General features: G+C 41.4%; 1 protein-coding gene across 1 annotated transcript in view; it reads left to right on the top strand.

Annotated features, from left to right (window-relative positions):
* The window catches only part of CLVS1 (clavesin 1), a 167,409-nt gene that overhangs the window by 8,617 nt on the left and 139,015 nt on the right, over positions 1 to 19,777 (top strand). Inside the window, 2 exon segments of the mRNA XM_045204923.3 lie at positions 3,870 to 4,048; positions 4,050 to 4,493. Of these exon segments, the coding sequence (XP_045060858.2) occupies positions 3,924 to 4,048; positions 4,050 to 4,493 (569 nt within the window). The 5' untranslated portion in view covers positions 3,870 to 3,923.

Raw genomic sequence — 19,777 nt, 5'->3', positions numbered from 1 at the left:
TTCATAAAATTAATGTGTGTTTATAAGGGTAAGTGTGCACTCAACTGAATTCTGAATGAGGAAATATACAAATAGATTTTTTTCTAATGGAAACGAGGTAAAACATGAATTTTGAATCTATAGATGCCATGCTTTCAAATATCATGACATGCAGGCTCTTTTTTTCCTTTCCCTTACACAAAAATACCGCTAACAATTTTTAGTTCATTGAAAAAACATGGATTAGAAGTGGAATTTAGTTTCTACCTTGGGCTCCTCAGGGGGTGTGGCAAGTTATTCTCCATGTATTTGGAACAATCTTTGAAAAAACCAAAAATCACTGGGAACCCAACCAGCAATGGGAAAGGTGGTTTCTGAGGCTCACACAGATCTGCCTGAAGTGCTGTTTTTGGTTATCAAGCACATTTCAACACCCAGGTCATGCTTGGTACTCTGATAGTACCAACGCTTCCAAAAGAATGGCAGTTCTTTGACTGGCATTTTAGCCAAAGGAAAATACATAATGGGAGAGGAAAAATTGTGATAGCTGAAAAAGGCATAGACAGCTGGGATTGAAATAGTCTCAGTTATTTTTCAATGAAGAAGACGTGACGGTAACTGGACATTTGTAAGGTATGGCTACCTAGGAATGTCCCTGAACCCTTTAGGCATAGTTAGTTTTCTAAAGTGGTAAATTTGGAATGGGTTTTAGGGAAGGAGAGTGAGGCCCTAAGAGGGAAGGTCTTTCTGAAGGTCAGAAAGGTCTTAAGTAGTAAATATTAGAACTTCTCTGCTACACATAAAAGGCATAAAAGCATAGTAGTAAAAAGCATAGGACTGGAGAAAGATTGCCTGGGCTTAAACACGCTTTCTGCTTCTTAGTAGCTGTGTAACCTTGGGAAAGTCACTTAACCTCTCTATGCCTCAGATTCCTCATTTAAACAACGGTGACAATATTATACTCATTTAATACAGTTGTTCCAAAGATTAAATAATGTACTGTGTAAAAGAAGAGTATGTAGGTGCCTGGGACATGATAAACACAATTGTAATAAATAATAAATTATGGTTATTATTATTAATACCACCCGGACAGAAAACTACTAATGTGATACCAAGTATAATGTATCTTTTTGCACTTTTTCGACCACTTTAGAAAAGTTAAATGCAAACCAAATCCTTCATGTGAACAAAAGAGTGTAGCCAATTGAGAACACTATATCTTGGAAAACATTCTTATACAGCATTGCATTTTTAGTGCTGTAAATATTATCAGTTGAAATTGTTATTTAAGTAGCAGTCTATTCAGACTTCTGAAATGAAGGATCTGCCTTTAATGAAAAATACCTATTTCATCTTAAGTATAAAACCCAGTGACCCTGGCTTGGATAATCTCCCCAGAAGCTTCCACTGTATGCTGAGCACAGAATAAAGATATAGATTGAAGCAAATTTATTTCAGATATTATAGATTGGAGGCACAGCTATGTGTGGAAGTAGGCCATGAAAAATGCAACCTCAACTCTCCCCTTGAACCCATAGTAATTTATCTCAAAAACATTGTTGAGCTCCCTGAACTGTAAGGTAAGTAAGTTACTCCCAGCAGCTTTAAATCTTCTGCAGGGGATGAGCTAGCACTGTTTCTTGTGCTCTAAGCATAGTGTACCGTGGCTTGGAAATTTGACCATCACCTTGCCTGCTTCAAGGGGTGATGATCTGAAGTTCAATGTGCCTAGGCTTAGTTCTCCCAGGGGGAAAAATACTTTGTAAATGAGAGAAGAGATCAAAAGTCAGCTGCAATGGCCTCACTGGGTCCAAATGTACCCATACAGAAGGGGAAACCCTTTATTTACCCACTGAAATGGAATTTTGAGCACTTTATTCAATCATTTTATATATATATACTCATGTTTTTCTTTTTTTTTTACTGAGCACCTACTTTGTGACAGGCACTGTTCTAGGCACTGAGAATAGGAGGTGAACACAGCAAAGTCAATCTGGTCATGAAGATAAATCTCTTTATGCCAGGCACTGTATTGAGGATACACAGATGAGTGAGACCCACCTCTTCTCTGCAAGGAATTCAGAGTAAAGAGAGAGCGAGGAAAAAGGCAATAAAGTGTGGTAGCTGCTTTAGAGCTACTCATGACCTCTGCAGATAAATAAGGATTTCCTGGAGAAAATAATCTCCAAGATGACTCCTGAAGGGCAAAGAGGAGTTAATGAGTGGTCAGTGTAAGCAGAGAGAGCATCTTTGCCAAGGACCACATAAATGAGAAGAAACTGCAGTGCCTTAGTGTGCTGCATGGCCAGATGATGATGGATAGGGACCAGATGATGAAGGGTCTTAGAAACCATGTTACATAGCTTTATACTCTATCCTAGGACAATTGGTAGCTATTGACTGATGTCAATCAAGGAGAGATGTGAGCAGATTTCAATTATAACACAGAGAATAGACTGGAAAAAAGCAAGGTTGGCATTAAGGGCACTGCAGGGAGAATTTTGCAGTGCTGAACAGGTGAGGGGTAATGTGGTCAAACAAAGGCTGTGAAAATGGATGGAAAAAAATTGGGCAGGTCTGAGAAATATTGTAGAAGTGATTGTCTGGAAGTGGGTGGTAAGGAGGAGGGTGGAATAATAGCCGAGTCCCAGGTTTCTAGCGTGGGAAACTACAGAAGATGAAGTCAGTCACTAACAGACAGAGGTGGGGGGTGCAAACTCAGAATGAAGAAGTACGATTAGTTCAGTTTTGAACACACTGAGTTTGTGGTGTCTGGGGCATCTAAGTGGAGGTGTTCAGTAGGCAGTTGGATATGTAGTCTGAAGATCAGGGGAGAGCCATGGACTGAAGCTATCCAGGTAGAACAGTCAAATGCTGGGGCAGGAGCCTGGGAAACAGCACACTGAAGTGGTGAACATGGAATGGGATGACTGAGCAGGAAAGGACAGAAAGCTAAGAGAAAAATCAAGGTCTATGATGTCACAGAAAGTGTGGGAAGATGGGAGAGTTTTGAAAAGGATGAAGTCATCAGTATCAAATACTCATAGAGGTCACCCATAATAGGCACGATGATTTATTTGTCTATTGGATGTAGCAACAGCAAGGTCATTCACTAGTAGGGTGACCATCTGTCTGCTTTGCTTGGGACTGTCCCAGTTTATGCCTGTTGTTCCAGCATTATTATTATTCATGTCCCCCTCATGTCTAAATGTCTAATAAATTATTCGATCATCCTTGCCATCAGTTGGTAAGAGCAGTCACAGATAGATGGCAGTGGGTGTAGGATGAATTGGGAGAGGGAGACACCGAAGGAAGAAACTGTTTGAAGGGGTAGGGTGAGGCCATTAGAGAGGGAATTTTAACATTAGGTGTTTATTGAACTGCATGGGTTTTGAAGTTTCTTCCAATTCTGTAAATAGTTCATTGCATTATTTTCCATTATTATTTCATTCCCTTCCCTTAATATCAGGATTTTGTCCTCAATATACTGCCTCTTGCTGCAGATATTGTTGACTTAAGGATGCTGGGGAAAAACACAAGTCTCCAAGGTTATTTATGTTTTCTGAATTTTGAAACTTCCAGCTTAGATCAAAGAGATGCCTGAGTTTAAACATTTATATTTAAAATGAAAATATACTATTATGTTAACTAGTCAATATAACTGAAAAATTCCTAAACATATTTAAAATACTTGCATGCTATGCATTCAATTGTCAACAAAATTATGCTAAGTATACCCCTGTAAAGATAATTTATTCTTTATTCTTTGGATACTTAATCTAATCAGGCCTGAAGCATAATTTGCTGCTTTTCTAATCTCAGGTCCAATTAATTTGCCCAGACTTTCTTTGTGTCATCTCTGTTTTGTTTCTCTTGTTTTGCAGTAGCAATGGCCTCGGTTTTGCTTCCCTTTTGGAGGGCTACCACCACATAGGACCTGGATGTCGTACTGCTTTTCAGGAACAGAAAGAAGACCCTTGATTTGTCTGTTTCAGTGGCAGCGTTGTAGTAAAACAACTGTTGAGTGGGCCAGGGTTTCAGCAGATCATCACGTGAATGGGACCAGTGTCTTTTCTTCCCAAGTATCAGAAATTAAACACTTGGAAAAGAGATTTGGCCAAGATGACCCATTTACAGGCTGGACTCAGTCCAGAGACTATAGAGAAAGCTCGCCTGGAACTGAATGAAAACCCAGATGTTTTACATCAGGATATTCAGCAAGTCAGGGACATGATCATCACCAGGCCCGACATTGGATTTTTACGTACAGATGATGCCTTCATCCTGAGATTTCTCCGAGCCAGGAAGTTTCACCAAGCAGATGCCTTTAGACTCCTGGCCCAGTACTTCCAGTACCGCCAGCTAAACTTGGACATGTTTAAAAACTTCAAGGCCGATGACCCTGGCATTAAGAGGGCTCTCATCGATGGGTTCCCCGGAGTGCTGGAAAACCGTGACCACTATGGCAGGAAGATTCTCCTGCTGTTTGCAGCCAATTGGGACCAGAGTAGGTAAATGTAGATAGTGTCTTTATTTGGTTTTTCTTTTTCATAAGCATAGCCGCTGCACTTCGGGGTGGTATGGCTTTAGAGATAGTGGGCTTTCGTTAAAATATACACATACATGTACATGTACATATACATATACATATACATACATATATACAATACACACACACACACACACACATATTCCACATACCCACAAAGGATGTTTTAAGGCCACAAGTTCACTATCATCTAAAGGTAATTCCAGATTCATGGCTGTTTTCTGGAACAACAGAATCATGGTTTTAGAATTGTAAGACACCTTAGAAGTCATCAGTCTCTTCATCCAAGTGAGTCATTTATTTTAATAAAATTGAAAGCTGATCTTCTAGAAGAACCATATATTCTGTCTTTAGTGTTCTCATCTTTAACCACCACAACAAAGATAAATTCAGGAGACAGCTTTAAATCAAGTGTTTTGAAGACATAAAATAATTTCTTGGATCTTCTCAATGACTTTAAAATTATGTGTTTCTTCTGAGTGCTAGAACTTTCTTCCTGACAAGCCTATAAACAACCACGAACTCAACGCATCCCTAACTACCTGTGTCATCTCTCCTGCTGCACTGGCTCTTCCATCCTTCCAGTGTCTTGAGTCAGAAATCTGGGCGTCAGCTTGGGCTGCTCCTTGCCTTTGCTTCTCACATCCAAATTAATAGTCAAGTCCTACCCTTCTCTGAAAAACCTCTCAAACCTCTTCCTTTTGCTCCCATTGCTGTTGCCTTAGTTTAGGTTCTTATCAATGGTCACTTGCATTACTGCAATAGTTTTCTAACTGGTGTTCTTGCTTCTAGTCTATTGTCTTCTGAGCCATTCTTGTCTACACTGTAGCCAGAGTGACCCTTACAAAATTCTGTCACATTCTGTCACTCTTGATCAAAATTCTTCAAAGTAAAGAAAGACCCTTTATGACTCACCTGCTATATCTCCTCTTCACCCTCTGCGCTTCTTTGGTTCTCTGGTCCAGCTGGCTGGAAGTTTAAGCCTTATCTTGAATAGCTGAGGCTTACACATACCTCCAAGCCTTTGGACTTGTCCCATCAGACACCTAAAAGAGAGACCAGCCACTTCTTGTCTCAATTCCAACCATCTGGACACAATCTGATTCATATCCAACTTTATGGTTTTTCAGGAAGACAGTCTTCATCTCTCCCACCCCAACCCTTTATAGTTAAGTGCACTTACTGTGTTCATATTGCCATTAAAGCATTTACAATAGACTTGTAAGGATCACTGTTATCATAGCTAATGTTCTTGCATACTTGCCACATACTAAGCCTTTATATGTATTGTTTAACCCACCAAGAACTTTGTATAACAAAGTTATTATTATCCCTATTTTACCCACTCAGTGCCTCACAAATAGTAAAATATGGAGTGGGATTTGAACTCCAGTAGTCTGACTTGAGAGCGGGTTGTCTCAACCCACCTTTATTGTAAGTGTATGTTTACTTGTGTGCTGTTTTCCCCCTCCTCCCAAGACTGCAAGTTCCTTGAGGAAAGGAAACTCTCTTTTTTGTTTTTATCTCTTGGCACATGGCACAATATCCTATATATGTCGAATGAGAAAGAATGCGTGAATCAATCTCCAAAACCTCACCTGTGGCTTGAGCTCTCACAAAGGTGTCATCATTGACATTTTTCTGTTACTTGGGGAAGACTCAGGTTAAAGATAATAATAAAAGTAACTTTAAAAACACACAAGAGAACCCCTCCCCCAATATAATTAAAGGGAATTTCTAGGGTGCCCCCGCACTGCCTCATGGCACTACCCCTCCTCTTAAATATGTTGATCGTACAGGATAACTTTGTGACTACTGGTTGTTTTCTGGTTAATTAGTTAGGAGAAGGCATTCTCACTCTGAACAGGGATTTGAATATTTTTACACTATGAGTCTAGAGTTTGGTCTGCACCTGCGCCTGGCCTGCCTTTCCATGTTTCTGCTCTGTTCTTCTATAAGCATTAAGGATGAGCCTCTCACTGCAACACTTTACGGATGGGAAAGATCTCCAGGTCTTTACAGTCACCTCAACAAGCATTGAGTAGAGACTTGGCCCCAGGGCTTGCATTAGGCACTGAGGACAGTGATGAAAACACGAAGTCCTGCCAGCAAAGAGCTCATGGTGCAGCCCACTGTCCAGCAACGGTGCAAACACAAAAACTGCTAACTCCCACCTACCGTGGGAGAATTCCACTGAGACACACAGACTGTCAATACAGGACGTCAGTCTTAAACTAGAGGGAACGGCTGTCCTTTTGAGAATGGCACATTATCATTTGGTTTTGAGAGCAGGAAATTTTTGGTGATTCTGGAGAATAATCATGCTGACTTCATTTGTGCTTAATTGTAAGTGTTCTAGAATTTCCATCTGCTAGGACAGATGATGCATAGAATGCCAGTCTGTAGTGACTTACACATAGAGAAATAAGTCATAGCAAAATATCTTATTTTGTGTTAGCATTTGGCCTGTGGATATATCTCAAAATATTTTAAGAAGTACAATAATAACAAATAGTAACAGTAAAAGGAAGCAATATCTGAAGGAATAATCTAAATGTTTATGATTTTGATAACCGTGGGTCAATTGCTTTGCTTCTTTGTTCCTCAGTTTCCTCAACTGTAAAATAAGAAGCTTGAACTAGGTAATTCCTGAGATTTCCAGCTCTAATGGCTCATGAATGTGAAGCTCATTTCGCCTGATGCTATGAATAGAAAGGGATTTTAAAATTCACTTTGCAGGCTCCTAGTCCACTAGGCATTTTGAAGTAATTTCTTTCTTTTCTTTTCTCTCACCATCCCCATTCCCAAGGCTAGGTCTCCTAAGTCATTATTTTTCTAACTGTACAATACTATTTGTTCTAAATATTTTGTCTTTAACAAAAAGGTGAATGATAAAGCTATGCCATTGACAGCCATTGATTATTAAAAGCAAATGTTCTTCATTTAGAATGTAGATATACCATCACGTGATTTTTTGGTTATATGACCTGGGACAAGCAACCTCTCTGAGGCTCCACTTTGTCATCTGTGAGGTGGGGGTGATAATGATGTCTACCTAATAATGTAATTAGAAAGATTGAATGAAACGATGCATTTAGGAACATAGCGTGGTAAACACTTAATGAATATTAGCTTCTAGTATTATCATTAATATTATAAAACATCCTACTACAAAAATAATAGGGCATAGGTGGTACATATATTAAAAATATAGACAGGACTGCAATGTTTGAAAATGGGAGTGATCTGCCTGCACGCCTGTCCAGAGTGTGTGTTTGTTTTCTTCCCAAACGTGTTCCCTGATACACTGATCCAGCCTAAATGGGGCCCAAAAGGCCTGATGAAGTTGGCACAGCTTTGCCAAATAATGTCTGCACTCTCATTGGGAGCCTGCGATGATTGAGAAGTGATTTGAATGTCTCATTCAAAAGGTTTACTGAGATTAAAATGGTTATTAATATTTATTAAAACTATGTAAATCTCATTCATCTAGACCCAGACACCATGAACAAAAGTGCAGAATGGTGGGGGCAGGGAAGCAGGATTCTCCAGAGGCACAGGCAGGGCTCCGTCTGCCTGGGTGAGGTGTGCCAACTGAGATGCAGGAGGGCTCGGGTTACAGATCCCAAGCTGGCCTCCAGAAACGGGGCCATGGCAGAGAGCTGTCTGACTTCTATGTGTTCCGAGGCTGCGGGGCTGAACTGAGATGAATTAGATTAAATCAGCACCCACACATTTATTCATAAATGAAGCTTTCAGGGTCAGCAGAGTTTACATTTTAACTCACCAGCTTGGAATGTGATGGAGACCTGAGGGGAAACTATTCCTCAATGAGACCGCTGATCTTTCTCACCTAAACCCGTATCAGCACTGGCAAGAAGGCACAATTTGTGCCTTAGGATCTGACAAAAAATGAAATCTTTTTCTTTCTGAGTTGCATATGTGCACTTGGTCATATAGCTTGCTTTGCCCAGGAATACTCTTCACGCGGAAAGGGAAAACTGAGCATGTTCATAGATTTCACTCAGTTAAAAAAAGAGGTAATTTTGGTCAAGTTATTTCCCTTTCTGGAGTCTCAATTTCATCAAGTGAAAATGGGTATAACACCTGGCACGTGGAGCTGTTGCAAGGATTAACCAGAATTGCCCTACTTGATGGTATCCAAGAGGCAGAATTGAATAGTGATTAAATTCACTAACTCTGAAGCCAGATGGCTACCTTCAAATCTCAGCTGTCTCCCAACCAGCCATGCAATTCTGAGCAAGTTGCTTAAATTCTTAACTACCCTCAGTATCTCTCCTATAAAGTGGGATGATGATGATCATAGGTTAATTAGCACTAATTGGTGTTCATCAAATGTCAGGTGTTTCTTAAGAAAAATACTCAAATCAGGCAAATATGTATGATACAGGGTCACTGGATGTACTTTCTAAGGGTGGCAGGATTTGATGCCATAACCAACTTCTCTCTACCTGGAAAAGTGTGAAAAATGCAGCTGAGACTTCAAGCCACCATGTTCCAAAGTTCTCTGTGGTAGCTCAGTTGTTGCTCTGAGAAATCACCTGGTCTTAGGGCTTCTACCTATTGTGCTTCTTATATTCTCAGGATATAAAAAAGGCATGTGGGGTTCAGATAATAAGAGCCCCAACAATAGACTACAATAGCATCCATTAGTGCTATGTGTAGACCGGCTGGTCTCCAACTACTTAAGTGGGGAAAATACAATTAATAATGCATTGCAAATCACAACATATAAAATCACACTGGACAATTTTGGTCAGTATATTGTTTGTTTATCCCAATTAAAAGTTCAGAAATCAACAGCCAAGTTAAAAATTAGTTGAAAAGTTAGTTCTGTAAGGAAGGTGAGGTACTCTAAGGAAGAGCTAAGTTAGGGTTATTTAATAGAGAGAAAAGAGGGCTGATGAACAACTTGATTACTACAGTCAAGTAGACGGCATTACTCTAAGAGGCGATTAATCCAATAGTAGGTCTTTCCCCACCATAGTAACAAGGGATAAAATGTTTGGATTAAAGCACAACCAGCTGGATTGGAGATTAAAGTCTGAATCAAGACTTCAGACCTGGTGCCAGGACAAGGGTGAGGGAACCAGGTATTTGCCTAAGGTGCAAAATTTAAGAGGCCACCAAAATACTCAGGAATCAAAGTAAACAATATTGTCATACAATATTTAAAATCAAATTAATGCAAAAAATTTCCTATGAACAATATATCAAAATTTTTAAGTAGGTAGGTGTGGGTAGGCTCTGCCTGCAGCGCCCCCCCCCAACCCCCCCCCCCCCCCCCCCCCCCCGCCGGCCATCATGGATGAGAATAAATCTACCAAGACAGGATCTGCCTGAGGAGGAAAGGTGGCTGATCTCTCAAAGGAGAAGGGCCAAGAGCCTTTTCCTTAATGGGCTTTTATTGGGTTCAATTTGCATAGGAATACAGGTAAAGCTCATCAATCATTGTCAGGCAGTAAGGATCAAACAATAGATAACAAAGAACTCTTAGGGCTTATTCTGAGTCAGGGTCAGTTAGCTAAAGGGCTATAAGACTTTGGAAAACAAACTCATTTCAGGCTTGGACCCTTATCATTTAAATTAAGGGTATTAGCAGAGCAGGTTTCACAGGATTTTATGTATTCTTTCTTAGACCTGATGCCAGGGGGAATCCGCCCTTTCCAGCACAGGACCACACCACCCTCTGTCATTGTTTCAGGCTTAAGTCAGGCATGGGAAGTAAGGCAGCCAAGAGATTAGGACACTTATTGCAGACGGAATGAGGACTCAGACTATGTCAAAGCTGAGGGGCGAGGGTCCATTACCCCCTTTTTCTATAGCCCCAAGTCCTTCCCTGTGGGTCTCTTTGTGACCATGTCTGTCTTAGGTCATCCCTCCCTTGAGGAATCTTATCCATCATTGGCTAACTGGTCAGGCTCAGGGCCAAGCAGGGTAAAGTAAAGTGGGCAGGGGTGGCTCCCCTGCCAGGGAGATAAGTGTCTCCTTAGTGGCTTCTAGTCCCAAGGTCTCTGACTCAGCCTTAACCATGGGGGCGGGGTGGTGCGGGGTGGGGGGTTACAGCTTCTGAAACCAGGCAGGGCAGTTCCCAACAGGTAGGATAAGAATTTTTGATTTTTCCTTGTGCTTCATGCTCCAGTATAGCTAAACACAGCACTGCTTAGGCCAATCAGATTTCTCGAGGGAAGACAGAGCCCTAAGTTTGCTCCTAGTCAATTATATTACAGTAGATATACAGTACCGTACAACTGCATAAGATATATGGTTTCCAGACAATTCCATATACATTTTCTGGTTGAATTCTCATAACCACTAGGGAGCTTTTTTTTTTTTTTTTTTTAATCCTCTGCTGAGGACATGCTTTCAATTTTTTTTTTTTCTCTTTTTAGGAAGAGAGGAAGGGAGGGAGAGACAGAGAAAGGTAGAGAAACATCAATTGAATGCCTCTCGCATGCACCCTGACCAGACTGGGGACTGAAACCACAACCTAGGCATGTGCCCCAATTGGGAATTGAATCTGCCACCTTTCAGTTTATGGGACAATGCTCCAATCAACCGAAACACAGCAGCCAGGGCCTGTTGGGGAGTTTTAGTATCACTAAGTGACAAATGATGAAGAGGAGGTTCAAGAAGGAGAAGATACTTTCTAATTGGGGAAATATATAACACATCAATGTAAAAACATAGGTTGGGGTTGAAAGCTTCCAATTTCAAGCTCATCTCAAAGACATCTGGAGCCAATTGTTCAGTCAATGAGTGATTACATATTTCAACATATCTGTGGAGCTTCTGAAAGTCTGTAAGTAGATTTCTTGGTGGTGGATGAGTACAATGAGACAGTAGAGATGATCTGAAGTTCAGGGGCAGGGATTCTCAAAAGGAGTGCAGTTGGCATTTGGAAATGCTCAATCATTAATGTGTAGGATTGTATTGAGCATCATGGAGTGTTTATGCCCTCCACCAGACATTGTGATAACCTAAAAGACCACCTTCATACTTCCAAAATCCTTAGGGGAGCTGGAACATACTTTAAGAACATCCAGTGGAGAGTGTCTAGAAAGGTCCTAACACCAATGTCAATAACTACCCTTTGTTAAGTGCCAAGTGGTTATATATATTGTCCCTACCATTGTCCCACAAGGATCTATGCTGTGTATAGGTAATATATAACAGAGGTGGGATTCTTTCCTACCTGTCTGACTGTAAAGACTGCTTTTCCACAAAGCCCTAGACACAGTCTCATTCCTACACTGAACTCAGAGTTTCTAAAGCCTCTTACAATCAAAATCAGAAGCATTGGTATGTTGCTAGGTAGCCAAGTGGTCCCAGCATCCAACTTTTAGGTTTCTCAGGCTTTCCTTCAGCTCCCTCTTTCAGCCAAGAGCCACCGGGGGGCCCCATGTAAACAATAAAGCCATTCTAATGGGGCTCAGGCAGTGAAGAATGTGCATTAGAAGCTAGTGCACATCAAGTTGAGATGATTCTGGGGGCTCAGTGTCAAAGGCCTGTCTGGTCCCAATAGGAGTAGGAAAAAAGGAAGTGGAGAGGGACTGGTAGCTTCAGTATGAGCAAAGGAAAAAGTGAGTGGAGAACTGACCAATAGACAAAACTTATTCTTTAGTGGGACGGATCCAAGCCTTGTCCATTCCTTCATGCAATTGCTAAACATACTGAAAGGCCACGTTCCTGATTTGAGCTCATCATTCCAGAACAGCGTCTCACACCGGTCCTCCCCAATCCCTCTAGGCATGAAAGGACTGGAAGATGAATGACACTAGGGTGCTTGACCTTCTTGCCTTCACAATCCTGAAAGCAAGGACACTGTCATGTTTATTTTATAATGTAGAAAACAACCTGGAATCTGTTCTTGGGAGAATTTTTTTTCTGGGATGGCCTTCAGCTGTTTCCTGTCCCCTCACGCTTTGCAGCAATTTATTTGATGGATGTGCTGGAGAGAGCAGCTCCTTCAAACGTCAACAGTTATTGCTGACCTGCGTCAACCTCCAAAGGGCTGACGTGGCAAGTGTCCTGACAGCTTTGTGGTGTGATCTGGCAATGGAAGATGGTATGAAGTAGGTTCTTTCTTCTAATTAAAACAGTGAGGCTCTAGGTAGGATATATTCTTCAAACTATAAACAAGCCAGTTGATGGAGGTTCACCTTTGGCTTTGGCAAGAGCATAAAAGAGATTTTTACAAGTAGCAAGGGTATGTGCCTCCTTCGGTTGACTGTCCTTGGTACAAGAACTTGTGATACAAAAGGGGACAGATTTCTAATGCATCAATGCTCGAATGTTGGTGAGGCAAAAGGAGACGAGACAAGGCAGGTGGATTTTATGCTTCTCACCAGTGCCATGAGGTAACCCCCCTGCCCCCCAAATCCCAAGGCCTATTGACAGAGGTTTAAGGAAATGTGTAGCTGTCTGCTGTTCCTACAGAAATATTCCCAGAACTGTTCTGGATCAGTTTTGCAGTTGTTATGAGCTTAGGAATGAGTAAAAATGAACTGAAGAGAAGGGCAGTTATTGTAATCCCAGAAATAAACAACATTGAGTGCTTACCAGGCGCTTACCACATGGCAGACAGTAATGCCCTTACATAGGCACTATTAATGTCCATATTTTGCAGATGATGAAATTGATGTTCAGAGAAGTTAAGTAACCGATCCAAGGTCACACAGCTGGTAAGTGGCTAAAGTGCAGTGGATCTTGGACCCAATTCCACAGTTAAAATGCCATGCTGCACAGCTCATTACTAGAACTCATTTGCCCAATTTTGAGGTCACTAAGTCAGATATTCAGGAGGGCTCTAAGTGAGGTTTCAGTAAGCAAGCCTCCACCACTCACTCTACATCTCAAAAGACTTGCAAAGGATCTTAGTTCAAAAGGCAAATCATGTAGCTACATCCTCCAATGTCACAGAAACTGGGCAACTCAAATGTTGAGAATCCTATCCCACTTCTGCCCTAATGATTTGACAATAATAATAGTGACAACAACTTTGCATGTTAAAATTTCTAGCTCCCCAAAAGAATCTGGATGTTGCTGAGAATACATTATAAAAAGTAGCCTTAACGTGAGCCTGACTTCAGATAGTGATGGAATCTGTCATTTTTGCCTCCTCATTCTTTGTATTAAAATGTGTTCCTAAGCGGACCTTCAGCTGGCAAGCAGATCCCCAGCTGTGCAGCTTACTAGCTCTGTGACCTTGGCAAGTTATATACCTCCTCTCACCCTCAGCGTCCTCCTTATCTGGTAATAATCATATGTACCTTGTAGAGCTGGGAGGATTAACTGACCCGAGATAGGGAAGAAGTCTGACACACAAGCAATCATTTCTTTTCTTCCGTAATTTAGGTGGTTTTCCCACTTATACCTCATCCATTCTAAGATGCCCAATATATGATTTCTCGTTCAGTTGAAAGATCTTATGTAAAATAGAATATAACTCTGTCATGTGCTCTTAAAAAGCTGGTGATGGAGGATGAGGGAACAAAGTTAGAATATTTTATGTTGCTCCCCCACCCCACTGGATGAGGGCTTGTCATGTGGGTTAACCAAACAGCTCTTCAAATAGTCCTTTTAACCCCCCCCCTTTTCCTCCACAAAAGCTCCTTATCAGACATTCTTCAGCACTCACTCTCTAATGCCACTTAGTCCTGGCTCAGCAGCTTTCTGCCACTGCTAACATCCCCTTTTGATTGAGCTCAGGTCCTTGGAAGCTTGTGTGTTAGAAGCCGTCTCCCAAATGGATGGAATGGAAGAGAGAGCAGTGGGGCCTCTGCTTTGAGATAACACAGCATGTGTGTCCCGGCCCAACTGAGTGGCACTCAGGAAGATACCAGATGTCGCATAGCTTTGCAATACTGTTACAAAGGCAGGGCGGGCTCCTGGTGAGAGGGTTCTGTAGGACCAGGAGAGCAAGCTGTTATTGATGGCGTATCTTTCCAGGCCAGCTGCTCCTCTCAAGTTCACACTTACAACCCAGGAATTTAAAAGATATGGCCCTTATTACCTTGTAGATAAAAAAGTTTCCTCTAATGGCTAGAAAGTTAGCAGTCTAAGAATAACTTCCTCCTTCTCAGGGCATGGCCCAGATACAGCAGCCAATGCTGCACTTGCTCAATGACACCACTTGAATTTGGGCAACAGGGGGGACATGACCTGTGTCTACTCCGTGAAAGACCAGGGTCAGTAAAAGGGGGCATGGAGAAGGGCAGTTTTTAATCATGGTATTACATGTATGCTGCGTTCACTGTTAGAGTTTCTCATGGGCGCAGCTGACTTCTTGGAAGAGTGCATTGCAAGCTACGGGGCCTTTTCCTGTATGATTTGTAGCTTTTCTAGGCCATTGACTGCTTTCCCGAGTTCTCTGTGAGCCGGGAAGCATCTTTGATCCCTTTATAAGGAGGAGATACTGTGGAGCACAGAAGGAAACTTCTGCTCCCCAGACCCCCAAGTCCCTGAGCCTAGAACATCATTGCTGTAACCATCCACCGGCTCTCCTGCCCTTTAAATATGGTTCCTAGAAATCACTCCTAAGGGTGCTCTCCGGAACCTTAAACAGCTGCGGGGAGTGATTAAATGCCTGCACTTGGCTAAGGCTGTAAATCACGTTCAGAAGCTGTTTACTATAAAGCTATGGAAGTTATTGCTACTATACCGCAAAACGTAACATCAGACAGGGAAATAAAGAGAGGGTAAATTTTGCTGTGAGGGTTTTAAAGTGATGTGTTGTTTTCTTCTTTGTACATTCTAGTTCTGTTTCTCACCATTTTTATCTTCTCTTTGCCTCTATTTCTTCCCTATCCCCAGCACTCCCCATGAAGTGTCTCTGGATTTAATTTCAAGTACAGCATTCCCACAAATAACATTGAGTGTCTTTCTGGATGAGAGAATGTTGATACTAGTAATGCCACCAGGCACTGGGCATCTCCTTGTGCCATGTTGCTTAATCCTCACAATTTTTGAAGGACACATTATTATCTGCATCATAAATAGAGGGTATTTAGTCAGGACAGAACCATAGGGCTGGCTGGCGGTTTGGCCCTGAGCACCTCTCTCTCCTTCTGCATGCGGCCTGGTTATGTTTGGGTCTCCTGTTGGGGACTGTGCCGTCTGATCTCTAACTCCTTGAATTTTATTGGAAAATCCCTGCTCGGGGACCTTTAATGTCTCCCTAATAAAGTCGGATCAGTCTCTTTGTCATACGTTTTGCCATATAAAACCTTAAGAATTGGCATCAGTTTCCTTATCCAAAGAACATCTTCCACTTAAGTAAAATGATTCTCCCTCTTCCCCCTTCTCCCCACCCTTCATCCCAGGTCTTCCTGACCTTTGCTTACATAGTTCTTCCTACTCAGTCTACTCAGTCTACATTCCCATAATGAGGTGAGCAAGGTCCCTGTGGGAGCACAGGTAAGAGGCCTCTAACCCCGGTCAGGGCACATGCAAAAAACAACCAAGGAATGCATAGATAGGTGAAACAGGAAATTGGCATTTCTCTTGCTCGCTCGCTCTCTCTCCACCCTGCACCCACACCTGTCTCTCTAAAAATCAATCAATAAATTTTTTTAAAAATATTTTTAAAAAAGCATCTAAACCATCTGTAAAGTTAGAGCCTCAGAGAAACTTTCCTGGAGGCATTTTCTAACTTCAGGAGAACTTAGATTGAGCAAGTGGAGGGGAGGAAATGTGAGGGAGGCTGTTTGAGACAAAAAGCCCACTATGCAATGACCAGGGAGAGAAAGACCTTGCCCCAATGGGAGAGCCCGTTTGGTTCCATTGCTCAGAGAATAATGGCTCACATGGATAGAGATGAGGTAGGGTGGAGGGAAGGTGTAAGCTGAGGCCAGGAATGAAAGGCTCGGCTTGCCATATGGAGTTTAGGCTTCATACCTGAAGACAAATTAAGTCCCACTCATCTTTCAAAGTTCATATCCACTCTAAGAAGCTTTGCCCATGGCTGGGGCAGCACTGAGCTCCTGCTTTCTTCCTCCCTGAATGTCTGGCACACCAATCTTCCTTGTGGCAGATGTTTTTCATGTTTTAGAGAAGCTCCTGGAAGGCAAGAGGTCATGTCTTTTTCTCCTTGGTATCCATGGACACAGAGTAGGGCTCAGTGGCATCCTCTTAAATGACTGACTTGTGGGGAGAAGTTCAGAAAAATCGAAAGCCCAGACAAGAGAGGCTTTTTCTAGACTCTTTCCAATGCCAATATTCTTGTTGAGGGGCCTGGAATTGTGTGAAGTTGAACTTGAAAATTAGGGAGGAAGAGACTAGGATGCTCTGTCTACCCCTTGCCTAGTAATTCTCAGCATGATAAAATGAAGACAGAGAGTGTCCTTTAAGATGCTGGGGGAGAACCAGAGCAGAGAATTGGAATCAGCATTGTGAGTTTTATAGCAGCTCCATCCACTGTGTGATGAGGTCAGGTGCCAATTTCCTTATCTAATAATGCTGGAAGTAGAGGGCTATCATCGTTTTCTCTCACCTCCTCAGTTTTATGTTCTATGTGTGTCATTGTGCATATAAGCCTGTGTTAAGAATAGGTTTCATGTTATAAAGCCTTCTGTTGTTCAGGGTGCTACCTTCTGTGCAGAGCTCTGGGTATGGAATCCTGATTCTCTTCCTCAACTTCAGTGAATGGCTTCTTATATCTACTCAGTGTTCATTCTCCTGATCCTTCCAGGCTTGTGTAGACTGTGGCCCCACATTTTCTCATGAGTTTCTGATGAGTTAATTCATCATGTAATTTTATAGCATGCATATTGATTATATCACACACCACAGGTAGAGTATTTCAGTTTGATATTTGATCTGTGAAATTTCCCAGAATAATATTGCAATACCTCATTTACCATATATCTTTCTACCACATGCCAGAGACATTACATCTGGGGGCTGCCTTTTAAGGGCCAATTTTTAAATTTTATTATATTCTACTTGATTAAAAAGGAAAAAAAAACCCTTTAGAATGCATTATGTACTCCCTACTCTGTTAAACATAAGTTCATACTTTCTTCATGACAAATGGTGACTATGATGAATATAAATTATTGTAATAGCTATCATGATGAGGATTCTTGGGGCATATGGACCCTGTCCTCATTGCTACCTGGCCCATACTGCCATGATATATGTACTTTCTAATTTTTTTTAGTACTTCTTTCTCCTCTTTGCTGTTAATTGTTACTGTTAGTGGGCCTGCTTTAAAAGCTTCTCTTCTAATTTTCTGTGGATTAGAAAGCCAGGAAACTGAGCTTGTTGAATTATATGCTTTGGGTGAGGATCTCTGGGGAATCCCAAGAAATAAAGTAGATAAGCTGTAGCAGTGCATGCATTTTTTAACATCTCACTGAATGCCCAGAAATACCATTCTGCTTAATGCACCAGCCGGCAGAGCACGAAGCACCTTCCACTGCAGCATCTATCTGAAACTGTGCAGAGTTGATGACCTGGGCAATTTTTCTCCTAGGGTCTCTCCAACCTTAGATTCATGTACTACATGCGCCTCTGACTTATGTATCTCCATTCCCTATAATACTTCCCTCAGCCTAATAGAAAGGAATCTGTATCTTCTTTTGTACTTGGACTAAAAACTATTTTTAACAAAGTGGTGACCATGCTTTGCATTTTAATTTTTTAACTTTTCTAACTATTAAATATAAGACTTTGTCTCTCATCAGAGCTATATTGGACAAAATAAAGTAGCTTATTTTTTTGCTTATCTTCTACTATATCTCTTGTCTTCCCTTCACGCCTACTCTAAAACAATGGAGATCCAAATAACATTGTCATAGGGCCCATTCTCTTTGGTCCTCTCACCTGGGCTACCACCCTCTTCTCATTTGCCATATGACCCTTGCCTCACTACCTTGGCCACATTTTTTACATTAATAGATTTAAATTTCTACTGCTTTGGTCCCTTCAGTATCTAGTCATGCAGGGGAAGGGACAGGAGCAGAGACATTGGCAAGGATCACCAGGTGAAAGTTGCCTTAGTTGGGGAGAGAAACATGGTAGAAGCTTTCTTCCTTGTTCTCTGCAGTGGTCTAGGTAGTTGAAGCTGCTGGTTAAGTGAGATACCTTAACATGGTTTGTTATTAACCTGAGGACAGAGACTTTTGGTCTATAGTTTGCTACTTGGAATTTGTGAATCTCCTAAAATTTTAGACACGTGCATTTTGCAGAGAATGTATGCCGCTTCCACCAGATTCTCGGGAGGTTCACACCCCAAAGGGGTTTAAGGAGCAACAGATTAGATCAAACTTTCACTAGTTAGTCCTTAGGTATGATTCTGTGATGTACTGGGAGGCAGACTCCTGCTGGGTAATATTATAGACTGGCTGTCAAATGGATTAATTACTCTGTCCTAAACAGGAAGGGTTGTTTGACTATGAGTAAGCATTCTCACTGAAGAAAATGTTGAAAACGGAAAAAGTGTTAGGACATTAAAAATCATTCATAACCCTTTAATTTAACTATAACCACTCTTTATATTGAGAACTGAGGTATATTTTGCGCGCACACACACGATTGGGCTTACACTGTGTATAGCTGTATGAATCTAGACAGACTATTACAGCGGTAAAGAGCTCAAACGCGGTGGCCAGATTGCCTGGCTGTGAATCAGAACACCACTGATCAGCTACACAAGCTTGGGCAAGTTACTCAAAACACTTTGTGCCTAAATTTCCTCACCTATAATGTGAGAATAATAGCATCAACCTCAAAAAGTTGTAATGAGAATTAAAGGAGTTGCCCGGGCCTGTGTGGCTCAGCTGATTGGGCGTTGTCCTATAAATCAGAAGGTCTCAGGTTAAATTCCTGATCAGGGCATGTGCCTGGGTTGCAGGTTCAGTCCCCGACTGGGGTGCATGCAGGAGGCAACCGATCAATGTTTCTCTCTCACATCCATGTTTCTCTCCCTCTCTTCCTCCCCTCCCTTCTCTCTGGAATCAATAAAACAAACAAACAAACAAACAAAAAGTTAATGCAGTTAACACAAGTAAAACTAAAAGAAAATGACCAACCCATACTTAGTACTCAATAAATGTCAATGTGTTTTTATTATACTGTTTTTTCACTTAAAATTTATCATGGTCACTTTATTAGTTTACTAAATATGCATAGCACAACATTATGGCTGAATAGTTTAAAACTCAATTAATTCTGAACATTAGGCTATTTTAAATTTTTGGCCAGTGTAAATAATAGTTTAAT

This window comes from Desmodus rotundus, chromosome 8, assembly GCF_022682495.2.
Source record: "Desmodus rotundus isolate HL8 chromosome 8, HLdesRot8A.1, whole genome shotgun sequence".
Taxonomy (NCBI): Eukaryota; Metazoa; Chordata; class Mammalia; order Chiroptera; family Phyllostomidae; genus Desmodus; species Desmodus rotundus.
Note: the sequence above shows the minus strand (reverse complement) of the source record. Positions and strands in the feature narration are given on the sequence as shown.